This window comes from Rhea americana, unplaced genomic scaffold, assembly GCF_003343005.1.
Source record: "Rhea americana isolate MKP2758 unplaced genomic scaffold, rheAme1 scaffold_370, whole genome shotgun sequence".
Lineage (NCBI taxonomy): Eukaryota > Metazoa > Chordata > Aves > Rheiformes > Rheidae > Rhea > Rhea americana.
The window spans coordinates 412,709-433,082 of NW_028186502.1; the positions used below are offsets into that span (position 1 = coordinate 412,709).

The 20,374-nt window shown below is 35.9% G+C and overlaps 1 protein-coding gene across 6 annotated transcripts in view; it reads left to right on the forward strand.

The window, feature by feature from the left end:
• RBBP6 (RB binding protein 6, ubiquitin ligase) overlaps window positions 1-19,893 on the forward strand; it is a 34,518-nt gene extending 14,625 nt beyond the window's left edge. For 2 of the 6 annotated variants that reach the window (XM_085312930.1, XM_085312931.1), the window contains 14 exons: window positions 2,525-2,569; window positions 4,945-5,033; window positions 5,170-5,266; window positions 6,477-6,616; window positions 7,548-7,720; window positions 8,464-8,567; window positions 9,007-9,365; window positions 10,489-10,588; window positions 10,669-10,747; window positions 10,869-10,926; window positions 12,072-12,437; window positions 12,800-12,901; window positions 14,318-16,066; window positions 17,222-19,893. In XM_085312930.1, coding sequence (XP_085169056.1) covers window positions 2,525-2,569; window positions 4,945-5,033; window positions 5,170-5,266; window positions 6,477-6,616; window positions 7,548-7,720; window positions 8,464-8,567; window positions 9,007-9,365; window positions 10,489-10,588; window positions 10,669-10,747; window positions 10,869-10,926; window positions 12,072-12,437; window positions 12,800-12,901; window positions 14,318-16,066; window positions 17,222-18,788 — 5,028 coding nt within the window. In that variant the 3' untranslated portion in view covers window positions 18,789-19,893. The remainder of the gene's footprint in view (window positions 1-2,524; window positions 2,570-4,944; window positions 5,034-5,169; window positions 5,267-6,476; window positions 6,617-7,547; window positions 7,721-8,463; window positions 8,568-9,006; window positions 9,366-10,488; window positions 10,589-10,668; window positions 10,748-10,868; window positions 10,927-12,071; window positions 12,438-12,799; window positions 12,902-14,317; window positions 16,067-17,221) is intronic. The other 4 variants (XM_085312935.1, XM_085312936.1, XM_085312932.1 and 1 more) reach the window with 2 other exon arrangements.
• The last annotated feature ends 481 nt before the right edge of the window (window positions 19,894-20,374 follow it).

A 20,374-nucleotide genomic window follows, 5' to 3' on the forward strand; every position in this document is an offset into this window, starting at 1 on the left:
TCTAAATCTGTGCTGTTGTCTGATTATTATTACAGCCAAATTGAGAAAGCAATTCCTCTYTTAGTATTTCAGTAGCTGTAAGAGTCCCTAGTTGGTGTTTGTCCKTAAAGGCTGTAAAAGCACAGAGGTCATGCCCCTTGCTCCAGCACCGTCAAGCACAACTGCAGCCCTTCCTGGCTTAGTCCTTAGTTAAGCCAGGTTTTAAGGTTTTACGTAACTTGTAATTTAGATGTAGCACTCTAGCGTTGACACTAGCATTTTGTTCCATGTTTCTTTCTCCTTTCCCCCTTGCTTTATCTTGGTTTCCATATAGTCTTCTGTATAAAACAACTAACAAGTTGAAAGTCAATTCTGGTGGTGTGTGTGTGTTTTTTTTTTTTTTTTTTTTTTTTTTTCCCCTGATTCTTCTGCAGTATTATACTAGGTCTGTGCACAAGAGTCCTTGAGACATTCTTTCCATTTTTCTGATTTGAGGGACTAGCAGGAAATACTTCAGAAATTAAGAAGAAAAGGTGGCTATTGGGCAAACACACTAAATAGGACATTAAGCAGCTGTTTGCTGCTTTTGATAACTGTTGAGTCGCAAAGACTGTTACTGCCTCCTTTAAGAAACTAGATTGTTGTCTGTTGTATTTTATTAGGCAACAGTATTATGTGGCCAAGAACTAATAGTTCATTAATTGTAATGTTTCAGTTATTGATCAATCCTAGRCTATTTAATGTGTCCTTAAATTGCTAGGCTCTAGTTGATAGCTTTCCTAATCTTTATTTGCCTCTGAAAAACACAGATGGATAACAGTTAAGTTTTACTTGTCATGATAGAACATAGGCTTTCTTATTTCCACATGTAAAAAGGAGTGGCATATGGAACACAGGTTTTCAAGATATTTAATAGAACTTGCTATTTAACATGGCTAGGAACTACATACTCAGAAATGGCGGAAAGTTGGATCTTCTGATAATACTCACAAGGGAAAGAAATTCTTATTTCAAGTCTAAGTCTTCCCCTCAATGGGACACTACCATACTATACTAACTGAAAAGTTAAATTTTTCAACATTGTGTATGCTTTCCAGCAATGAATGAGTCTTTGGATAGAATGTGGAAGGAAAGATTATTTCTTTTGCTGGAGTGAGGAATCATCTACTTCAGGTAGATTCTGTTCCTGCCACCCCCAAAATCTGAGTAATTTAGCTACTCTCTTGAATTCTTTCCCTGCATTAGGTAATGTAAGACAACAGCCTTTTCCAAGGAAGGGATTTAATCATTTTTCTGGCCAATTTGATGACCTCTCAAGGAGAGGTGTTTAGTATACATTGTAAAACTTTATTCCACTTTCTTGAACAATTTAAGACACAATAAAAATTATTCAAATATCTTTCTGATRATGTTTTTTGTGAACTATATTGTTGCAAGCAGCAGTAAGTTTAATGCACTGAAAAAGGAAAAAGTTAAGAATCACCCTTTTTACATGTGGAAACGCTGCAGTTTAATACTGGCTTGCAATGAGCACTGTAACCTGCAGTATTTTTATTAACCAGTGGCTTGAAGACTTCATTCCTGCAAGTTGTTCTGTTAGATAGCTGGGGAGGGGTCACAGTAGAGAAAAATACAGGATTGCGCTCTGAATCCATATTTGCTTCATCCAAAATATTTATTCTTTTTGTTCATTTAGCTCTGGGCTGCTATTTAAAAACTGCTCGCTGGTCTTGTAGGAAGAAAATAATGAATTCTCACATTTTTCCAAACTAATTACTATAGAATGGCCTACTGTCTAAAATACTAGAAATTACACTTATCTCAGTCTTTGTAGGTTATTCTGTCATGTCATAGTAAACACCATTGTTTCAATAATTTAATCCAACTAGTTTATAAATTTTTTTTCTGACCTAAGTGGTAGGTTACTTTTATGACTGATGGTTTGGATTGATGTTTTTATTAGTTTTTTTTAGTGGGACATGAGTTTGTTTTATGTTTTTTAACTTATTGGGAGGAGGGAAAGCATTCCTGTTTCAGGGCTGATATGCCTGTGCTTTATTTTGGCAGGTAGCTACTGTGTTCACAAAAACCATAACTGTGTATTTATAAATGATGACCCACTAAGTGATTAGCTTATAAATTAAACTGAAAATTTAAGTTTTGCTACACTGATGCTCCCTTCTCAAACTACTTAATTTTTTTTTTGAAAATGCATTTTAGCTGAAAATTGACAGTTTTCTTTCCCCTTTGATTTTTAAGTGTTTGTAAGCATTTGACAAGGTTCCCTCTCTGAAGTACTCTGGTGTAATAAGTTGATTTCAAATGGATTCAGTTATTTTTTATTTATTTTCATTAATCATGTAGATACTCTTAAGATGTTACTGGTTTGAACTGTTTTGAACAAATACAAATTACACTAGGCTGGAAATGCCTCTTTCAATGACACACAGAAGATAAAGTGCAGACTTTCAAACTACAGTAGAGGCTAACTATTGCTGTGTTTTGATTGTGGAACTTGAATATGTGTTTAATTTTTTGTGAACAGATTGATGACTCTTCTGCATCTATTTCTCTGGCCCAGCTTACTAAGGTATATATACATATATATATTCTTGTCAAATACTAAACAAAAGTGTTTGCTTCATATTTTTAAATCTTATACTGCGATCTATATCTGACTTTCTGTTGTAACTTGAACAAAATTTTAATTTTAATAACTTAATTTATTTAATTTTAAAATACGTGTATATATTGATACTATCCTGTAAAGAGTAGTTCCCAGTTTGGGAAGATAGAAGGGGAGTACCTTATCAGCCTCAACATAATGTTGCAGTATTACTCATCTTCAAGACACAAAGAAGAAGCACTTCAGAAGCTGTTTACCGTTTTTCATACGTTTCGTTAATTTTGCGTTGGAAACTAATACAATTTTTACAGAAGAATTTAATTGGCTGTAAGTTATGGACATTTCAGGGGGGTTTGCAACAGCCAAAATAGAAGCGTTTCCGTAACATGGACAATTGCATGGCTATTTTCGAATTTCTAGTCTTTATAGATCCATTTTTTTGAATGCTGCACAATTTTATAAGTTGTAGATCTGAAGTATATATACAGTGGACAACCTTTTATAAAATCTAATTTGTTTGAACGCAGACTGTGTAAATTGTGTAAATGTACCTAATTGTTTATAGGAATATACCAATGTGTATGTGTGGCATATTAGAAGATGTGACCTGAAATTGTTGTAATGCCATGTTTTGCTATGAAACTGCTTGCATTTTTTGCTCAATAATGTGTAACTTTGTCTGGGAAAGCACTAGTGACTGCACTTTTTGAAAAGGCGTAGTACTAGCCAATTAAATTACTAGTCTTCAAAATTACAAAGATTAGAGAAGGCAGGGCCTAACGCAGAGTAGTTAGACTTTTATTCTRAAAACAAAGTCTGGAGTTAATTTCCAGAAATCTTCTTCCCGCTGGTAACTTCTTCCCTCACCACTACAGAAATCAAAAATTGTGTACATTTGGCAAAAAAGAAACTTCAGGTTGAAATATAGCCACCTAAAGAAATTGGTCTCCATTAGTGCTGTCCCTAAACATGTCCTTGGTTTTGTAAACTCATGTCAAGTTATTTTCTAAAATGTGATAAACTGTCCAAGTGGTGTACACATTTAAACTTTCAAGAAAATTTAAGTATTTCTGGAAAAATGCAGGAGCATAACATATAGCAGCTCAAAACTGTTACTCTAACCTCTTCAGTGCAGACCGGCTTAGCATGGAGGCAATGTGTTAAATTTCCTATTCTATTATTACTATGTATTAAATGCCATATTTGAATTTTGGTCTATTCCTACTAATGTTTTGTGGTTTGAATGTGTTTTGTAAACCGTTTGGGTTCAAACAAATTAGTCAAGTATCTGTAAATCAAGTTTTCTGTAAATGTTAATGGAAATGATTTCATAGATGTCAATCTGGATTATGTTACTGTCRAGAAAAACTGTGTATATGAAACAACCATTTAATAAAATGTTGAAACTAGTTGGTTGCTTTTGTGAATGAATGCATACAAAAACATGAGTGGTTGACCTGAATGGTAGGTGCTTGAAGATCCAAATAATTTGCAGTCACTCCCTTAGACCCTGCTTGTATCTGGACTAGTGTATAATAAAACATTTTAACAAATACTACTTTAAAAAATTAGATGGCTTCAGTGATTTGAAGATCTAGTTCTGCATAAGGTTTATATTTACAATTTGTATATTAAAGGGACACAGTCAACAGGAAAAATGTGAGTTTTACTTAATAGTTACAGCACTTAATGTTGAGAAGTTAGGGGAAAAACATGCAGTTTGGACTATCTACAGACTGTTGTTCTCAGTTTTCTACTGAGAAGAGGGTTTTTTTTTGTTGTCTTACTGAGAGTTTTTAAGAAACTTGATTCTCTTTTATGCTGCTCTGTCAGAAGCTGAATTTCAGCAAGTAGAAACAACCTTCCCAACTGTAATTTGTGTGTCCTTTTAATCCTGCAAAATGTAAATAATGCTTCTTATGTCCATATTTCTGAATTAAATACATAGTGAGTATCTTTCAAATAGCCTGGAGCTTAAAATTTAGTCTAAAAATACTGGATAGTATATTTTTTTACATATAGCTTCAGTCCACTTTGTATTAAAGAAAATTGAATTTATTACACAAGTCTTTATGTAAGGTACAAACAGAGCCTAAGGTTTTGAGTGCCCAAGAAAGTTCTTTTTGAGTAGATTAACAGGCACATAAACATCATGTAATGGCATAAGGACTCCCCAGAACATCTTCAGGACAAATATATTTTATATAAGCAGCTGTTTTGATGCAACATCAGCTAGAGTTGTGCTGCTCTTTACAGGATTGGATGAGTGGTGTTGTCTTTGGCTGTGTGGACTTAAATGTGTTTCTAATGTGTGTGTCAAATAATTACCTGTTAAACAGACTGCCAATCTGGCTGAAGCCAATGCTTCCGAAGAAGATAAAATAAAAGCTATGATGTCACAGTCTGGCCATGAATATGATCCGATCAAGTAAGTGTTCATAATGTCAAACCTATTCTTTGAAGATTATGGAAAATTTGTAGATTTATAGAGATACTTGCTTTGAAAAGAGACACATGCGTACTATTTTTTTTTCCCCTCCTTCCTTCCTCCAAACTTTCTTTAGCTACATGAAGAAACCCTTGGGCCCACCTCCACCATCATACACTTGCTTTCGTTGTGGAAAACCTGGCCATTATATAAAGAACTGTCCAACAAATGGGGTAAGATTGTGGTGGACTTCTGGTATTATTTAAAATTTGAATTTTTTTATTTAGCAGTTATTTAACAATTAGATGAGCATTAATAAACTAAGTATTGTTTGTCTTACAGCTGTACACTGTGAAGGCAGACACAATACAGTTGGAGAGATTTGTTACCAAAGTCTAGGTTAAAATCTTTTCCCCTTCAATAGGGATTCACTTCCAAGTATGAAATTCTGTTGTGAATTGAGTTCATTAAAGCTTAAGATGGAGGGTATAGGGGGCTTTTATAAATATTCTGATCTGCTCTAGAATGTGTGAAATGGGTATTTGAAGTTTAAGAAACAAAGATATTAATCACAAACAGTAGTGATCCTTTTTTTATCTTCTTGAGAAGTGAACTATAGAGGCTACAAAACAATGTTGAGAAGCCCTTCAAAATTCAAGGGAAGTCTGGAATTATAAATGTAAATTTTCTCTTGTTTTTAGGGCTTGTTACTAAATACCATATCCATAGATCTTTCTCTGTGTACTCTCATGTTTCTTCATGTATATCTTGATAGTATTTCAGATTTAATGAAAATTCTTCTAAATGTTTCAGCATGTTTTTTTTAAATAATGAACATTCATATTTGTTAGTGCCTCATGTAACTGAAGAGGATATCTCTGTCAATCATCGTTTTGTACTCATATATAGCATAAATACTTTGCATTTGAGGTTGAGGAGTTGTATTTGGCCCTCATCTACTGAGGATTTGCATGGTTTTGACATCTTAATTACACATTTTTGCCTGAGTGTTCATGCCATTTAACATTAGTGACTGAACCTAAATGTCTGAGGTATCAATTTTACGTTCACTGTCTACACTGGAAGGTTACTTCCTTCAGTACCTGATTCAGGGCATTGAATTAAGCTTTTGTTCAGTTGTGCTTTGAAGGAGCCTGTGTGTGTCTCTTCTGAGTGGTGAACTAAGGGAGATTTGAMTCTTAAGTAACATGCCCAAAGTTAAGCTGTATGAATCTCTTCTAAATTCAGAATTCAAAATACTGCTCAAGCTGTTGAAAGATCCTGGCTATATATTTTTAGGAAAACAAATATTTTAATTATGGAACCCTGATGTGTGGGGGAAGGAGAGTATTAAAGTTTTTCCTGCTTACTTGAAATAGTCATTTAAATGTCATTTTGCATGTGGTTCTTTATGTGAGATATCTGGATTTCTTTTTTTAACAGGACAAAAATTTTGAGTCTGTTCCCAGGATTAAAAAGAGCACAGGAATTCCCAGGAGTTTTATGATGGAGGTGAAGGATCCCAATACAAAGGGTGCTATGCTTACAAACACTGGAAAATATGCAATACCAACTATTGATGCGTAAGTATGGAATGATCTGATTGACCAAAAGTGAACAAAAGAGAGCACATGTAAAAGCCTGAGTGAAAATACAACAAAGTTGACCAGCACCTGTAATGGCAGCAAAGGAAGTGTTGCCATTGTGTCTTAGCCTTAAAATCAGTTATCTGCTATTTTCTAATAATAAAATGGTGTGATTTTGCTGTTTAAACCTCCAGAAGTAAGTTAAACTTYCAGTTTGCGAAGAATCTGTATTTTGTAGAAGATCTTTCAGTGATGTTTACAGTTGGAGCTGTTCTTTTTAGAAAGTTGTTTTTGTATTTCTGGTTTATCTTTCAAAGGTTTCTTGCAAAGCTGAACAAATAGTTATTGGCCTGAGAGATTTCCTCGCCCTTTGATTTGTATCAAATCTCATGACTGAGACAGAAAAATTTTTCTGTTGMTATAAAATAAGAAAATACTAGTTTGTGTTGAACAGAGGCTGTTTTAAAATGCTTTAACTTTTCRCCTTGAAGTGTTTAGCAGCACTTCTGTTTTTTTCTGTTGAGGATATTCTTTTATAGAAACTGTAACATAGATGTTTTCATTTATTAAAATTTAATTCCTCGGAGATTACCTTTATCCTGAGTATACAGTTTAATTTTACTCTCTGACACAGGAAAGATGGAGTCCATTTCACCTAACCTCTTGCTGTCAAAACTTATTTTTCTAGACAAAGCTAATCTCTTGTTTCTCAGTTGAGTCAGAGGGGGGTAAATTCTCCAGAGAGATACTCTCTCCTCCYTCTTTTCATGTGATGCCTATAGAGAACTAGCTTAAACTAAATGCCTACATTTTTGAAGGCTAGTGTGGAGTGAGAAGAATTCCATCTTTTCTTGATAAAATCAAAAACTTGGAAAAGCTTTCCTTTATCTACATTTTAACTTTTTTCTTCTTTTCTCCTACCCCTCAGGGAAGCTTATGCTATAGGAAAGAAGGAAAAACCTCCTTTCTTACCAGAGGAACCATCCTCCTCCTCGGAAGAAGATGATCCTATTCCGGATGAGTTGCTATGTCTGATTTGCAAAGATATAATGAACGATGCAGTTGTTATTCCCTGCTGTGGAAACAGTTATTGTGACGAATGTAAGTATTTACTTCAATGTTTGCTTACTGGGAGCATCAAGTCTGATCTTGTGAAAGCAGGAATAAGAGCTAATTACTTTATCAGCTCTATTTAATACTGAAGTATTTAATGGGAAGGGACTCTCTTGATATAAAGAAGAAAAGCAGAAAGCTTTTTTTGCCTTTTTGAGGAACTGGTCGAATGCTTTTTACATGAAGAAGAATGAGTATGAAAAGAGTACACAATTCTGCAGCTCATTACAGTACTAAGTATTTAACAGATGTAGTTTGTCTTTAGCCCTTTCTCTCTTACTGTATAAAATACTATTATGTATTCAACTCTGATTTACTGTGGACTGAAACAAGAGGGTAGTTAGGCATTTAATCTAAATTAGTCTCCTTAAAGGGACAATTGTTTAAGACCTTTAGAACTCAAACTTACTGATGCTATTTAAAAACATATTTTATCATTAATTTTGAGGTTGGTGACTTCCTACTGTACTGGATAGTGGAGAAAAAAGACTAGTCAAAACAGCAAGAACACAGCCTGTTCTAAATCTTCAAATATTAGGATTGTAAAATGTTAGTTACTTGCTCCATAGTATACCATTTTTACACATTTACAGCTTTATGTCTCAATTCAAGACTATGTTCACCTATTGATCATGCACATGTTCTTATAGTTAATTATAACCCCCCCTCACACCCTCCCCAAACTCTTAGTTTGGCAAAAAAAAAATATATTTGATGCTAATTATTCACAGGTATCAGAACAGCACTACTGGAATCTGAGGAACATACCTGTCCGACTTGTCATCAAACAGATGTTTCTCCTGATGCTTTAATTGCCAACAAGTTTCTACGCCAGGTAACATGATCTCTTTTATGTGAACTGTTTACAAGAAAAGTCTTATTTGTAAATAGCTGAGGGAAAATAAAATAATAATTTGTCTCCTTGAGTAAGGCTAAGAATAAGTAAAGTATCTGGAAAGTACATTTAAAGAGGCTTACAGAGCTTTACACGYGGACTTGGAAACTTTTGGCCATGTTTTTGTTTAATAATGATTGCCTTACTAACCTTGCCTCAGGTAGCACTAGGGTTGAAATCAAGTAGCTTAAAATAAGTACTTTTCGTAAATTTACTGATCACCAGTATCAGAGTTTAACGTGATGTGTTCATATATCTGAATGTTGATTTATTTTAGGATTTAAAGGAGTACACAAGTGATCTTACTCTGTGAAGGCTTTTGTTTATATACATGCTAACRTTTTATATGACTCTTTCATAAATGTTTTTCTGCTTCTAGGCTGTGAACAACTTCAAAAATGAAACTGGGTACACAAAGAGGCTCCGTAAGCAGATTCAGCAGCAACAGCAGCAGCAGCCGCCGCCGCCGCCACCACCACCACCACCACCACTAATGAGACAGACAATAACACGCAACCTGCAGCCTCTACTCAGGCCAACAATTTCCAGACAGCAGGATCCACTAATGATTCCATTAGCTGCTCTGTCTTCTCATCCTGCTGCTTTGTCATCATTGGTTCCTGGTCAGTCATCTATGGCAGCTGCTTTGCCAATAAATCCGTCTTCTGCTGCTGTCTCTGATCTCCCTCCAGCAGTGTCCCTATCTCTCCGCTCTGAAAAGCCAGATGGACCTTTTCAGTAAGTAAACCTGTAGGTCAACACAAATAGAAAACACATCAAAATACTTTATATTCTCCCTCTTGAGCTTCTCATGTAGCTATTTATATATCGTTGGTGACAGTTCCCAATAGTTGTGGAAGTTCTATTTTTTCCTCTTCTTTTATTACTTTGAGGACATTTGATAAGTTGGAAGTGTGTCCCACGTAAGAACATTCTCAAAAGTGTTCCTTTCTTGATTCCCTGTTGGTCATTCAGTGTACAGGTTTATCCTCTAATAGGAACTTTTTTCTTCCAGTAGTCCTTTGATGTATTTTTTGTTGTTGTTTTTAATTCCTAATGTAACCATTTAGTTACCATCCAATTGTCAAGCATTCTTGATTCTATTAATACCTCTTTATTATAAAAGAAATTGTTTCCATAAAAAGTGTAAAAGCACATTTATAAGTAAAATTGACTAGATGCATTCACATTACTTTTTTCTRAAATAGTTCTGTCATCAATATTGTAAGTCAGAATAATCCTCAGGAATATACATATTCTAGCCATGACCCATACAGATTTGGATGTAATCATTATTTAAATCATTCTTTAAAAAGTCTGTGAATTTCAAGTATACACAATCATAAAACTGACTGCAACCTAGCAAAATCATGTGAAAATATATTGCAAGGAACTATTTGAACTACTATTTAAGGTTTATAACCTTTCAGTATTGTGGACTGAATGCTGATAGCCCCTCTGTCTAGAAGACTGTCAGGCTCAATTTTACTGTTGAATAGGAAGGACTTTTAAAATTCAAAAGAACTTTTAAGGCGATCTCTAAGCTAGCTTGTAAACATTTCCAAATAGAATTTCAGTTCTTAGATCTTCCAGAACTGAGGTTCAGTGTGTAGGTTATATGTGCTCTAAGCCTTGCTTTTGCAACCAGCTTAAAATATTTTTCTCGTTATTGTTCTCTTTAAGTGTCACTAATCTAAATTGACCTCTTTAGTGCTTCATTTGTAATCGGCTAACTTTACATATGTAAATCTGTTAAGATTATTTTAATGTATACTTCCATTTATAGTAGTCAATCTTCTCATCTTGCATTTTATATTTTCAGTATCATTTTAAAACACTAAATTTGACTAATTTTTTTTAGTGATGCTGATACTGTTTTACCTCCTGCTGCTCTTGTGACTGCCTCTGAACTTGTTAAATCATCTTCTGTTCTGTCTATCAGCAGTTTGATGGAAGAGAAGGTAAATCTTATTTCAGTATATATGATGATTCCTGTATTTTAGCAGAGCTTATTTTCTAACTGTTCACATTTGTTCACAAGGGCTATCAGGTTCCTGTACTAAGACAACCAGCATTACAAAGTCTGCTAGGCTCACAAGGACAATCAATACCCACAACTGGTAAGTATCTGCAACCTGAGAATTTCTTTTAAAAGATTTTCTTCATAGAAACTGAATAGTTTTTTTGTTGTTGTTGTTTGTTTGTTTGTTTTTTAACTCTTCCCCCTTATTCCTCCAAAAGGTCAGCCAATGAGAGCCGGTACAGTACGCTCAGCAGGCAGCAGGCCAGGCTGGGAACCGTAAGTACATTCTACAGAAATTTAATATATGAATACTCGAAATACTGTAATTAGGCAGTAACACATAACATAAAGAACAGATGATTTGTAATGCACATGTAGTTATGGAAAAAAACAAGTGATAATTAATTTTTAATGCTTTAATCTGAATTAGCCCTAACAAAGGGGATTTTTACTCCCAGTAAGATTATTTAAAAGAAAGCACCAGTGTATAATTGAAAAGGTACTCTGATAATTTAGCAGTTTTCAAGGAACTCATAGATCTAAAAATGAAGTATAATTAAAACATTAGGTGGAAAGCCACCTTTTTGATTACTGGCTGACAAAATTGATTTCCCATTAGACGTAAGCATCCAACATTGTTTTTAACAATSTAGCTAATACTGATTGAGCAAGTCATTGAAAAGTCCACACAGTTACCTTGCGGCAATTTGGAATTTCTTCAACTTAGTCTTCTTGAACAGCCAAGCTGCTTTCTCTCAGTTGAAGTGAGAGTCAGTTTTACCTATTACTACAGTGTCAAGTTTGTCCGTCTTTCTGGGATATATTTGTTACAGATAGATTATAAGGGTGTATTGTGTTTTATAAGMTCTTAAAGATAAAGCAAAACAAACAAACAAAAAAAAACAGGATCCAGCCCACAGATAATCTAAAATATCAAATTCAGTAAGCAAGAAAGCAACAATTCGGGGACAAGAACAGGCCAAATGCATCATCATGAGGACAACAACATAGGAAGTCTTTATGGAAGAAGTTAAAAGAAGTTCAAGAGAAGAATAGTTAATATTTGTGCAGTACTTTGAAGATCAGAAGTATTAAGTATATCAAAGAGTGGCAGAGGAGCAGTGGGCACTTGGCACATGGGAAATGGGAGTCTATTTTAAGCATAGGCAGCCTCCATCCACAGTTGCAAAGCTCAGTTATGAGGAGAGAAGACTGAGGGGACTGTTGGGGGTGAGCATATTGAAAGCCAAGTATGAGGAACAAGAAATGAGTGTAGTCTCAAATGAACAGAAAGCGGGGAGAAAAACGCTTAAGTTGAAAACAAGAAGTACTTGCCATCATGCTCCCACTTCATTCACTTTCCTCTTTAAAATCAGGGCAGAGTGTAACAAACAGTGACACATGTTTTTGGGTTTCTTTAGAAGTTCAAATCGAGGACGCCCGCATAGTGAACGTACACAAAGGACTCAGGCCCCAACACTACCAGCATCAACACCAGTCTTTGTGCCTGTGCCTCCACCTCCCTTGTATCCTCCACCTCCCCATGCACTTCCTCTTCCACCGGGGGTACCACCACCACAGTTTCCTCCTCAGTTTCCACCTGGTCAGCCTCCATCTGCTGGGTACACTGTCCCCCCTCCAGGATATTCCCCAGCTCCTGCAAACATGTCATCAGCTTGGGTACCAACAGCAGTACCAACGGCTCATTCAAATACCATCCCAACGACACAAGCACCTCCTTTATCTAGGGAGGAGTTTTACAGAGAACAACGGAGACTTAAAGAGGAGTAAGTATTTGGTTCAATGAAGTTGCATTATTTTTCATTTTTGTATTTAAATAGCGTATCGGACTGCAGTTACACTAAAGTGCATCTGGCATAAGCAAAAATGACATATAAAGCATTTTTTCCAGTATATTTTTTCATTGCAGATGGTAAACATGCAAAGCTAAAGCAAGACAAATGTAATTCTAAAACTTTCCCTAAAAACTCATAGGAATTCTAAACTGTTTTTGCTTAAATAGGATGTTCACCTTTTGCATTTGCATGCAATATACATTTTCTCATATTGGCCATGTTTTGTTTCTTGATGTCTTTTTGTAATAAAGGTCAAACTATAATTGTAATAAAGGTCAAACTTATTTTAACAGGGAAAAGAAAAAGTCCAAACTTGATGAGTTTACAAATGATTTTGCTAAGGAATTGATGGAATATAAAAAGATTCAAAAGGAGCGTAGGCGTTCGTTTTCCAGGTAACTGCTTTACATGTCCGTAATGGAGAAGCAGATTGTCTAGAAGAATCAGGAGGAGTTCCACTCCACCTCTCTATCTTTAGATGGATTGGATGATTCGAGGGATTTGGAGTGACAGGAGTTTCATGTGTAGGTTACTAGCTCAAGTACAACAGAGATTACAATTGATTGATAGCTATAATTTGGCAACAGTTGTTAAGGAACAGGTGTCTTTATTAGTAAAGCATCTCCATAACGACATTCTTCACCTCCTGATATTCTTGAGGAGGCTAAAAACTGGACAGGTGTTGTTGCTGGATTTTCTTCGTCTTCCTAATTCTGACTGTAACCAACCAAAGCACTTCGGAGGAGATAGGAGAGAAATTGTCTTCAGTTTCCTCTTTGTTTATCTGATGTAGACACATGGAGAGATTTTATCCTGGGCTGCAAACTGGTGGCTTTCACTAGTGTTTTGTTGACRTTGTTAAATTTTTCTAAGGAATTAAAAGATCTGACTTTTTTTTTAATGAAATTTTAAAATTGTTAAATTGTTGAAGGACTTGTAAGAGGAAGAACGATGCTAATGAGCATGTGCGGAATAATGTGAAATGGTTCTTGTCAAGGAAAATACTCAGAGTAGTCAATGTTTTATATCCAAAAAAATCACTTGGGCATCAGTCTGAATAGTTCTCCATTACTAAATGTCATGAATATCATTCTGAGAGTAAGTGTTGAATCGTAATATTACTAGAGGCTGAATTTGAAAACTTTTTGGTACAATTTTACTTGCATTGAAGTTGCTGTCCTTGGTTTGAGCTAGAGATATGTGGAAAACTTTGCTAGGGCATCTAGCTAGAAGTGTTGATCAAGTAGTACTGTATGTAACATTGTGGTACAGAGTATTACGCATTTTTTCATAAATTGCCGAATAAGCAGTAAAGTTAAATTGACTGAACTAGCATTTTAAAAGTTAGCTTTACTGTCTTCAGGCTGAATCATGTTCTGTTGATGCTTGGTACTGCACTGTAGCCATTAAAACTTGCTTTTTTTGCATCTTACTGCAACAAAAATGATTTGTGCAGCACGTAGTTGCTGACTAGTAAAAAATTTGTGCATTCTTGTGCCAGTAGAGGCCAGTATACACCACCTTAAATCAATCAATAGATATAGTAGTTAATATGATAGAAGTGAGTGGAATTAGACTTACTCTTTCTGTATGTCTTTACACTAACAAAGCAGCAACTGTTCTGTCTTGTAAGCAGAAACTCTTATGTGTTACTGAGTTCTTCAGTTTACAGTAGCGTTATGTCAGCAGCTGAAAGAAGCTTTGACATAAGCATACGAAGAGAGGAGGAAAAAAACCAAATTTGGCAGGAAAAAAAWTAGGGTGAATAACTGTTTTGAATTAACTTTTTTTTTTATTGTGTTTTTTTTAAGGTCCAAGTCTCCCTATAGTGCTTCATCTTATTCTAGAAGTTCATATACCTACTCCAAGTCAAGATCAGGTTCTTCCCGCTCCCGCTCCTACTCTCGGTCGTTTAGTCGTTCCCATTCACGTTCCTACTCACGATCACCTCCGTATCCAAGAAGAGGCAAAGGAAAAAGTCGTAACTATCGTTCTAGGTCAAGGTCACATGGTTATCACCGCTCAAGGTCAAGATCACCGCCATATAGAAGATATCATTCTCGATCAAGGTCTCCAATATTTAGAGGCCAGTCTCCCACCAAAAGGACTATACCACAAGGGGAAGGAGAAAGGGAGTATTTTAACAGATACAGAGAAGTTCCACCGTATGATATAAAAGCTTACTATGGCAGATCCGTTGATTTTAGAGATCCATTTGAAAAAGAAAGATACAGAGAATGGGAAAGGAATTACAGAGAATGGTATGAAAAGTTTTATAAGGGCTATGCTGTTGGAGCTCAACCTCGACCTCCAGTGAGTAGAGAGAACTTTTCTCCAGAGAGATTTGGTCCACCTGGAACCAGACGAGAGAATTCACCATATGCTCGGGGACGTAGGGAGGATTATGCTGGTGGGCAAAGCCATAGAAATCGTAATATAGGTGGAAATTACCCTGAAAAACCTTCTGGAAGAGAGAGCCATGGCATCAAAGATCCTACAAAATCAAAAGAAAAGGAGGTGGAAAATCCACTGGGAGATAGCAAGGGAAATAAACATAAAAAACACCGAAAGAGAAGAAAAGGTGACGAAAATGAAGGATTTCCAAATGCTGAGTTGTTAGAAGGTGCAAGAAAACCAAGAGAACCAGTTGCAGCAGAAGACATCAAGGCAGACTCCCTGTTCATGCTCCCAAATAGAGATGATGCTACCCCTGTAAGAGATGAACCTATGGAAGCAGATTCTATTGCTTTTAAACCAGTGTCTGAAAAGGAGAAAAAAGAGAAAGATAAGCCAAAAGCAAAAGTTGACAAGACAAAACGGAAAACAGAAGTAGCTGTTCCTCCTAAGAAAGACAATGTAATAAAACCAGCTAAAGCTTCCCAGGAGAAGGTAGACACTGATCGTGAAAAATCTCCTCGAACAGAACCTCCTGTGAAAAAAGTGAAGGAGGAGTTGCCAAAGACAGACAGTGTTAAAACATCCTCATCTCAAAAGGATGAGAAGGCTCTTGGTACACCACGGAAGGTTCATCCAAAAGTGACAAAAGATCACCCAGAAACCAGACCAGCTAAGGAAGAAAAGGCCAAGAAAGATCATCCAAAAGAAATTAAGTCAGAGAAGCCCTCCAACAAAGATGAAAAGTCAAAAAAAACGATTGAAAAAAGCAAGTCTTCAGATGCAAAACCTGAAAAAAGAAAAAGAAAGGCAGATGAAAAGGTTGATAAAGAACATGAAGCCACTTCCATAAAGGCCTCTAAACCAGAAACTGCTGAATCAAAAACGTCACCAAAGGGGAAGACTGAGCCTGATGGTGAAAAAACAGAGAGAACTCCAGAAAAGGACAAATCTGCTTTTCTGACTACGCCTGCAAAAAAGATTAAACTTAACCGAGAGACAGGCAAAAAGATTGTGAGTGGAGAAAATGTACCACCTGCAAAAGAACCTGCTGAGAAACCTGAGCCAAGTAGCAGTAAAGTTAAACAAGAAAAAGTGAAAGGAAAAGTGAGAAGAAAAGTAACAGCAGCTGATGGATCTAGTTCAACTCTCGTAGATTATACCAGGTACCTTACTACTATTCTTGTTGTTTTTTTTTCTCACCCTCCCCCCTTCCCACTATAAAAATGTAAAATTTTTATAATGACTGATGAAAGGAGCAGCTAAATCCATTCTAAATGAGCATCTGAACCTGTGAACTGTTTCATCGAACTAATTGGGTCAAARCTTACTTTGTTGAAGAAAAGCAGTTTTTACTACCTAGAAAGCTGATAAGATTAACTCATAGGTGATGCTTGACCCGCGTTTCTGGGACTTTTCTCCTCTTATTTGTTACCCTGTTGGATGAAGTTACTTGACTCATTGAGGTGAAGAGGATGGTTTGGTGTCCCCTCTTTGTCTTCCCTCAAATCCAGCTTACTACTGGATTTCAGGCCACATCTGTACCATGTAATACATTATATTTTTAGAAATCCAAAGGTACTATAGTGGTACACTTCAATTGATATGTCACAAAATGATATGCAAAAATACCAGCTCAGTTGCCAGTATTGTGTATTGATTTTAACTTTGATCACAATAGATTGTTGACACAGTAGCACTGTGTCCAGCCCAATACCAGCTTTTCTAGTGTTTACTTTGGAGATCTCTCTATTATAGTCCATCTTGTGGCATGTGAAACTCAAGTGATCTAGTGCAGAGTTACTACTTACATTTCAGTAGCTAAAGAAGCAGGACAAAGCAAACTCTAAACATGCAGGCGATTTTGGGGAAAATAAGAAATTGCTTTGGTATTCTAAGAAGTTTTAAAAACATATTTTTCTAAAGGAGAACTWGAGGACATGATGATAAAACAGTTTGACTGGACAGATTTCGTTTCACTGATACTTGCTTCTGTGGTGAAACAAGAATGTGTATCTAATTTATTTACCATTGGTAGAAATAGGACATCAAAGAATTACCAGATCAGACAGTCCCCAATCTGATAATCTTGTGTCTCTGTTAATTAAATGTGCAGTAGAAAGATACTAAATTAATTGATTGCTCATAATCTTAGCTAGTGGACTCATCCTTTCTCTTTTCTCTTCCTTTAATAGAATGTGTTTTGAAAAAATACTGAACACTTTTTATTAAAAAAATGTTTAAATTCTATCATGTAACAAAAGATGGCTGTGCTCATATCTTACTCATTATTGGTGTATACTTTTTTTTCTTCTTTTCAGCACTAGTTCTACTGGAGGAAGTCCTGTTAGAAAGTCTGAAGAAAAGCCAGATACAAAACGAACTGTTATTAAGACCATGGAGGAGTATAATAATGATATAACTGCCCCTGCTGAAGACGTCATTATTATGATTCAGGTACCCCAATCAAAGTGGGATAAAGATGACTTTGAGTCTGAAGAGGAAGACATTAAATCTACCCAGGTACCCTCAAATGTAGGAAAACCTACTAGTGTTGTGAAAAATGTAAGTGCTAAGCCCCCAAACCCTGTTAAACACAATGAAAAAGAGGCTGAGCCTTTGGAAAAAACACAAAAAACTACAAAAGAAGCGAGTTATGAAAGTGCCCAGCATGATGCAAAAGGTTCAAAAAGCTCAATGTCAAATGAAAAAGGGAAAACCAAAGACCGGGATCATTCTTTGTCRGAGAAGGACACTTCTGAGAAGAGAAAGAGCAGTGTTCAACCAGAAAAAGACCATTCAGAACGTGGGACTGAACAAGGAAACGGAAAAAATATTTCTCAATCTTCTAAAGAGAGCAGATCTTCAGAGAAACATGATACAGGGCGTGGATCCACTGCTAAAGACTTCACTCCTAACCGAGACAAAAAATCTGATCATGATAGCAACAGAGATCATTCTAGTTCCAAGCGCAGAGATGAAAAGAGTGAGTTAGCAAGAAGAAAAGACTCACCTTCTCGAAACAGAGAATCTACATCAGGACAGAAAAGTAAACCAAGAGATGAACGAGCAGAGCCATCCAAAAAGAGCACTGGAGATTCCAAAAGGAGCAGCTACAGTCCTCCACGTGACCGAAAGCAATCTGATCACAAAGCTGCTCATGATTCCAAACGTTCATTAGAAGAACACAAACCTCCAGATAAAAATGCAGGGAAAGAGAAAGAAAAACATGTACCAGAAGTAAAGAGCAATAAAGAAAAAGAGCCAGGTGGTAATAAGCCATCTTTGAGACTTGAATCTCCAGATGCAAAAAATGAGAAAGAAAATGTGACTGGGCAAAATGATAAAAGCATCATCAAGCCTAAGCCTCAGGTCAGCAACTCCTCAAGGCTCTCTTCTGATTTAACTCGAGAAACTGATGAGGCTGCATTTGTACCAGACTACAATGAAAGTGACAGTGAGAGTAATGTATCTGCAAAAGATGAAGAAAATGCAGGAAAAAACTCTAAAGAACCGAAAGAAAAACCTGTTGATAAAGTTAAAGAGGAAACAGCAGCACCTACTGTTGACCAGCCTGATGCAAGCAGAAGTCAAAGTCAAAGCAGCCCCAGTGTTAGCCGCAGTCGGAGTCAAAGTCCTTCTGAGAGCCAGACCCGAAGCCACAGCAGCAGCGCCAGCTCAGGAGAGAGTCAAGACAGCAAGAAGAAGAAAAAGAAAAAAGATAAAAAGAAGCACAAGAAACATAAAAAACACAAGAAGCATAAGAAACACACTGGGAATGAATCGGAATTGGAGAAAAGCCAAAAACACAAACACAAGAAGAAGAAATCTAAGAAGAGCAAGGATAAAGAGAAAGATGACCAAAAAGTTAAATCTGTCACRGTGTAGAACGACAGATAAGAAAAATTGACTTAATTCCTAAGTCATCTGTATTAAATTTTGTTAAAATGTAAACGAATTCAAGCTTTGTAAATAATGACATGAAAGACCCTGTGCTGCACTTAAAATATTGCTGCTTGATTATTTGATTTTTACATCAGAGCTTTATAAAGTGAACATTTTGTACAGAATTGTGAGTTGTGACCATGTAACATGAAAGGTTTTGCTGGGGCATCTTATTTTTAACCACCGTTAATTAGTTTGGGTGGAGTTTACTGTACTGTGAAAATTTTCACATTTGAATTTTTTTTAATTGCCTGGCAGAAAAAGCTGGTATCAGTTATAAAATATCAGCAGAATGATTTGCAGAATACATTACAGCCCTGTTATGTCACTTTTTGATTACAATAAAAAGTTTTCAGTAAACTTTATTCAATGTGATGAGATTTCCAATGGCAGGTGAACATGAGCATAGAAAGAATAGTGACAGAAAAAAGTTACTAGTAAAAGCGTGCAGGCAACTAAAATGTATTATACATAATATATCAACGGGTTTAGTTTTGAAGAGACTGGTAGAACTTGAAAACTTCTGAACTGATCCAATGCGGGGAGGTACTGCCAAGAAGAGCACTTTTTATGTGCCAGGTTATGCCAAGTGGACTTGTTTTTATAATTCAAAAGGTGTATTGCCTGAAAAATACAGCCACTAATAACAACTGGTACTGACTATTTTAAAAATAACGTTATATATGAAGCTGTCACATTTCAGCATTGTTCCAGTTTGTTTAGAAAGCTGTTGCCATGTGTTGGCAAACATTTACACATATATTTTAAGAAAGCTGTCCTATGATCTGTATTTCCCTTTCATAACAATATTGATCACAAAGATGTTTGTGTTTTTTTGAAAGAGCTTTGTTTTACAATTAGCATTTTCATACTGTGGTGCCACATGATATAGAACAATCATTTGCATTAAATGTGGGGTTAAGTAGATGAGTTTGGCAAGAGAAGAAAGCCCATTAGAAAGGCAGGCTTGTGCTTTATACTTTGAACAATGACAGGAAATATAGAAAATGTAAATTTAATTGCTTAGATAAATTTACAAAAGACAGTTTTTTTTTTAAAAAAAAAAAAAGGCAGTGTATTGTCCAACTGCCAGAAAGCCGTGGTGAGAAATATTTCTCATTGTATATTAAGGGTGTAAGATCCCAGTGCCAACTGAATTTGGTAGTAAAAGCCCTTGACTTTACTTGGCTATGGGATTTGCCCAAACGAGTTCTGTTTAGAAGTGATTTAATTTAAAGCAGCATTTCAGGGCTTCCTGTTTGTGGAGACTGTTTTGTTCAAAAAGTGGCGTTGTTTCTAGGAACTGCCACTTGGATATTTGGAAGTATAGAAATAGCAAAGTATGTTTTCATCTTGCTTTTCAGAGGGTTGGCTTATCGCATTTGAAGTGCTGGGCTAAAGATTGGGCATACTGTACTTTTGATAGCTAAAAAATAACAAATRCAATTAGTATTGGAATTCCCTTCGAGTATTTTGTACCTCTTCATGTCAAGGCATTCAGGCCAAGTTTCAGATGCTTTCTGTACAAG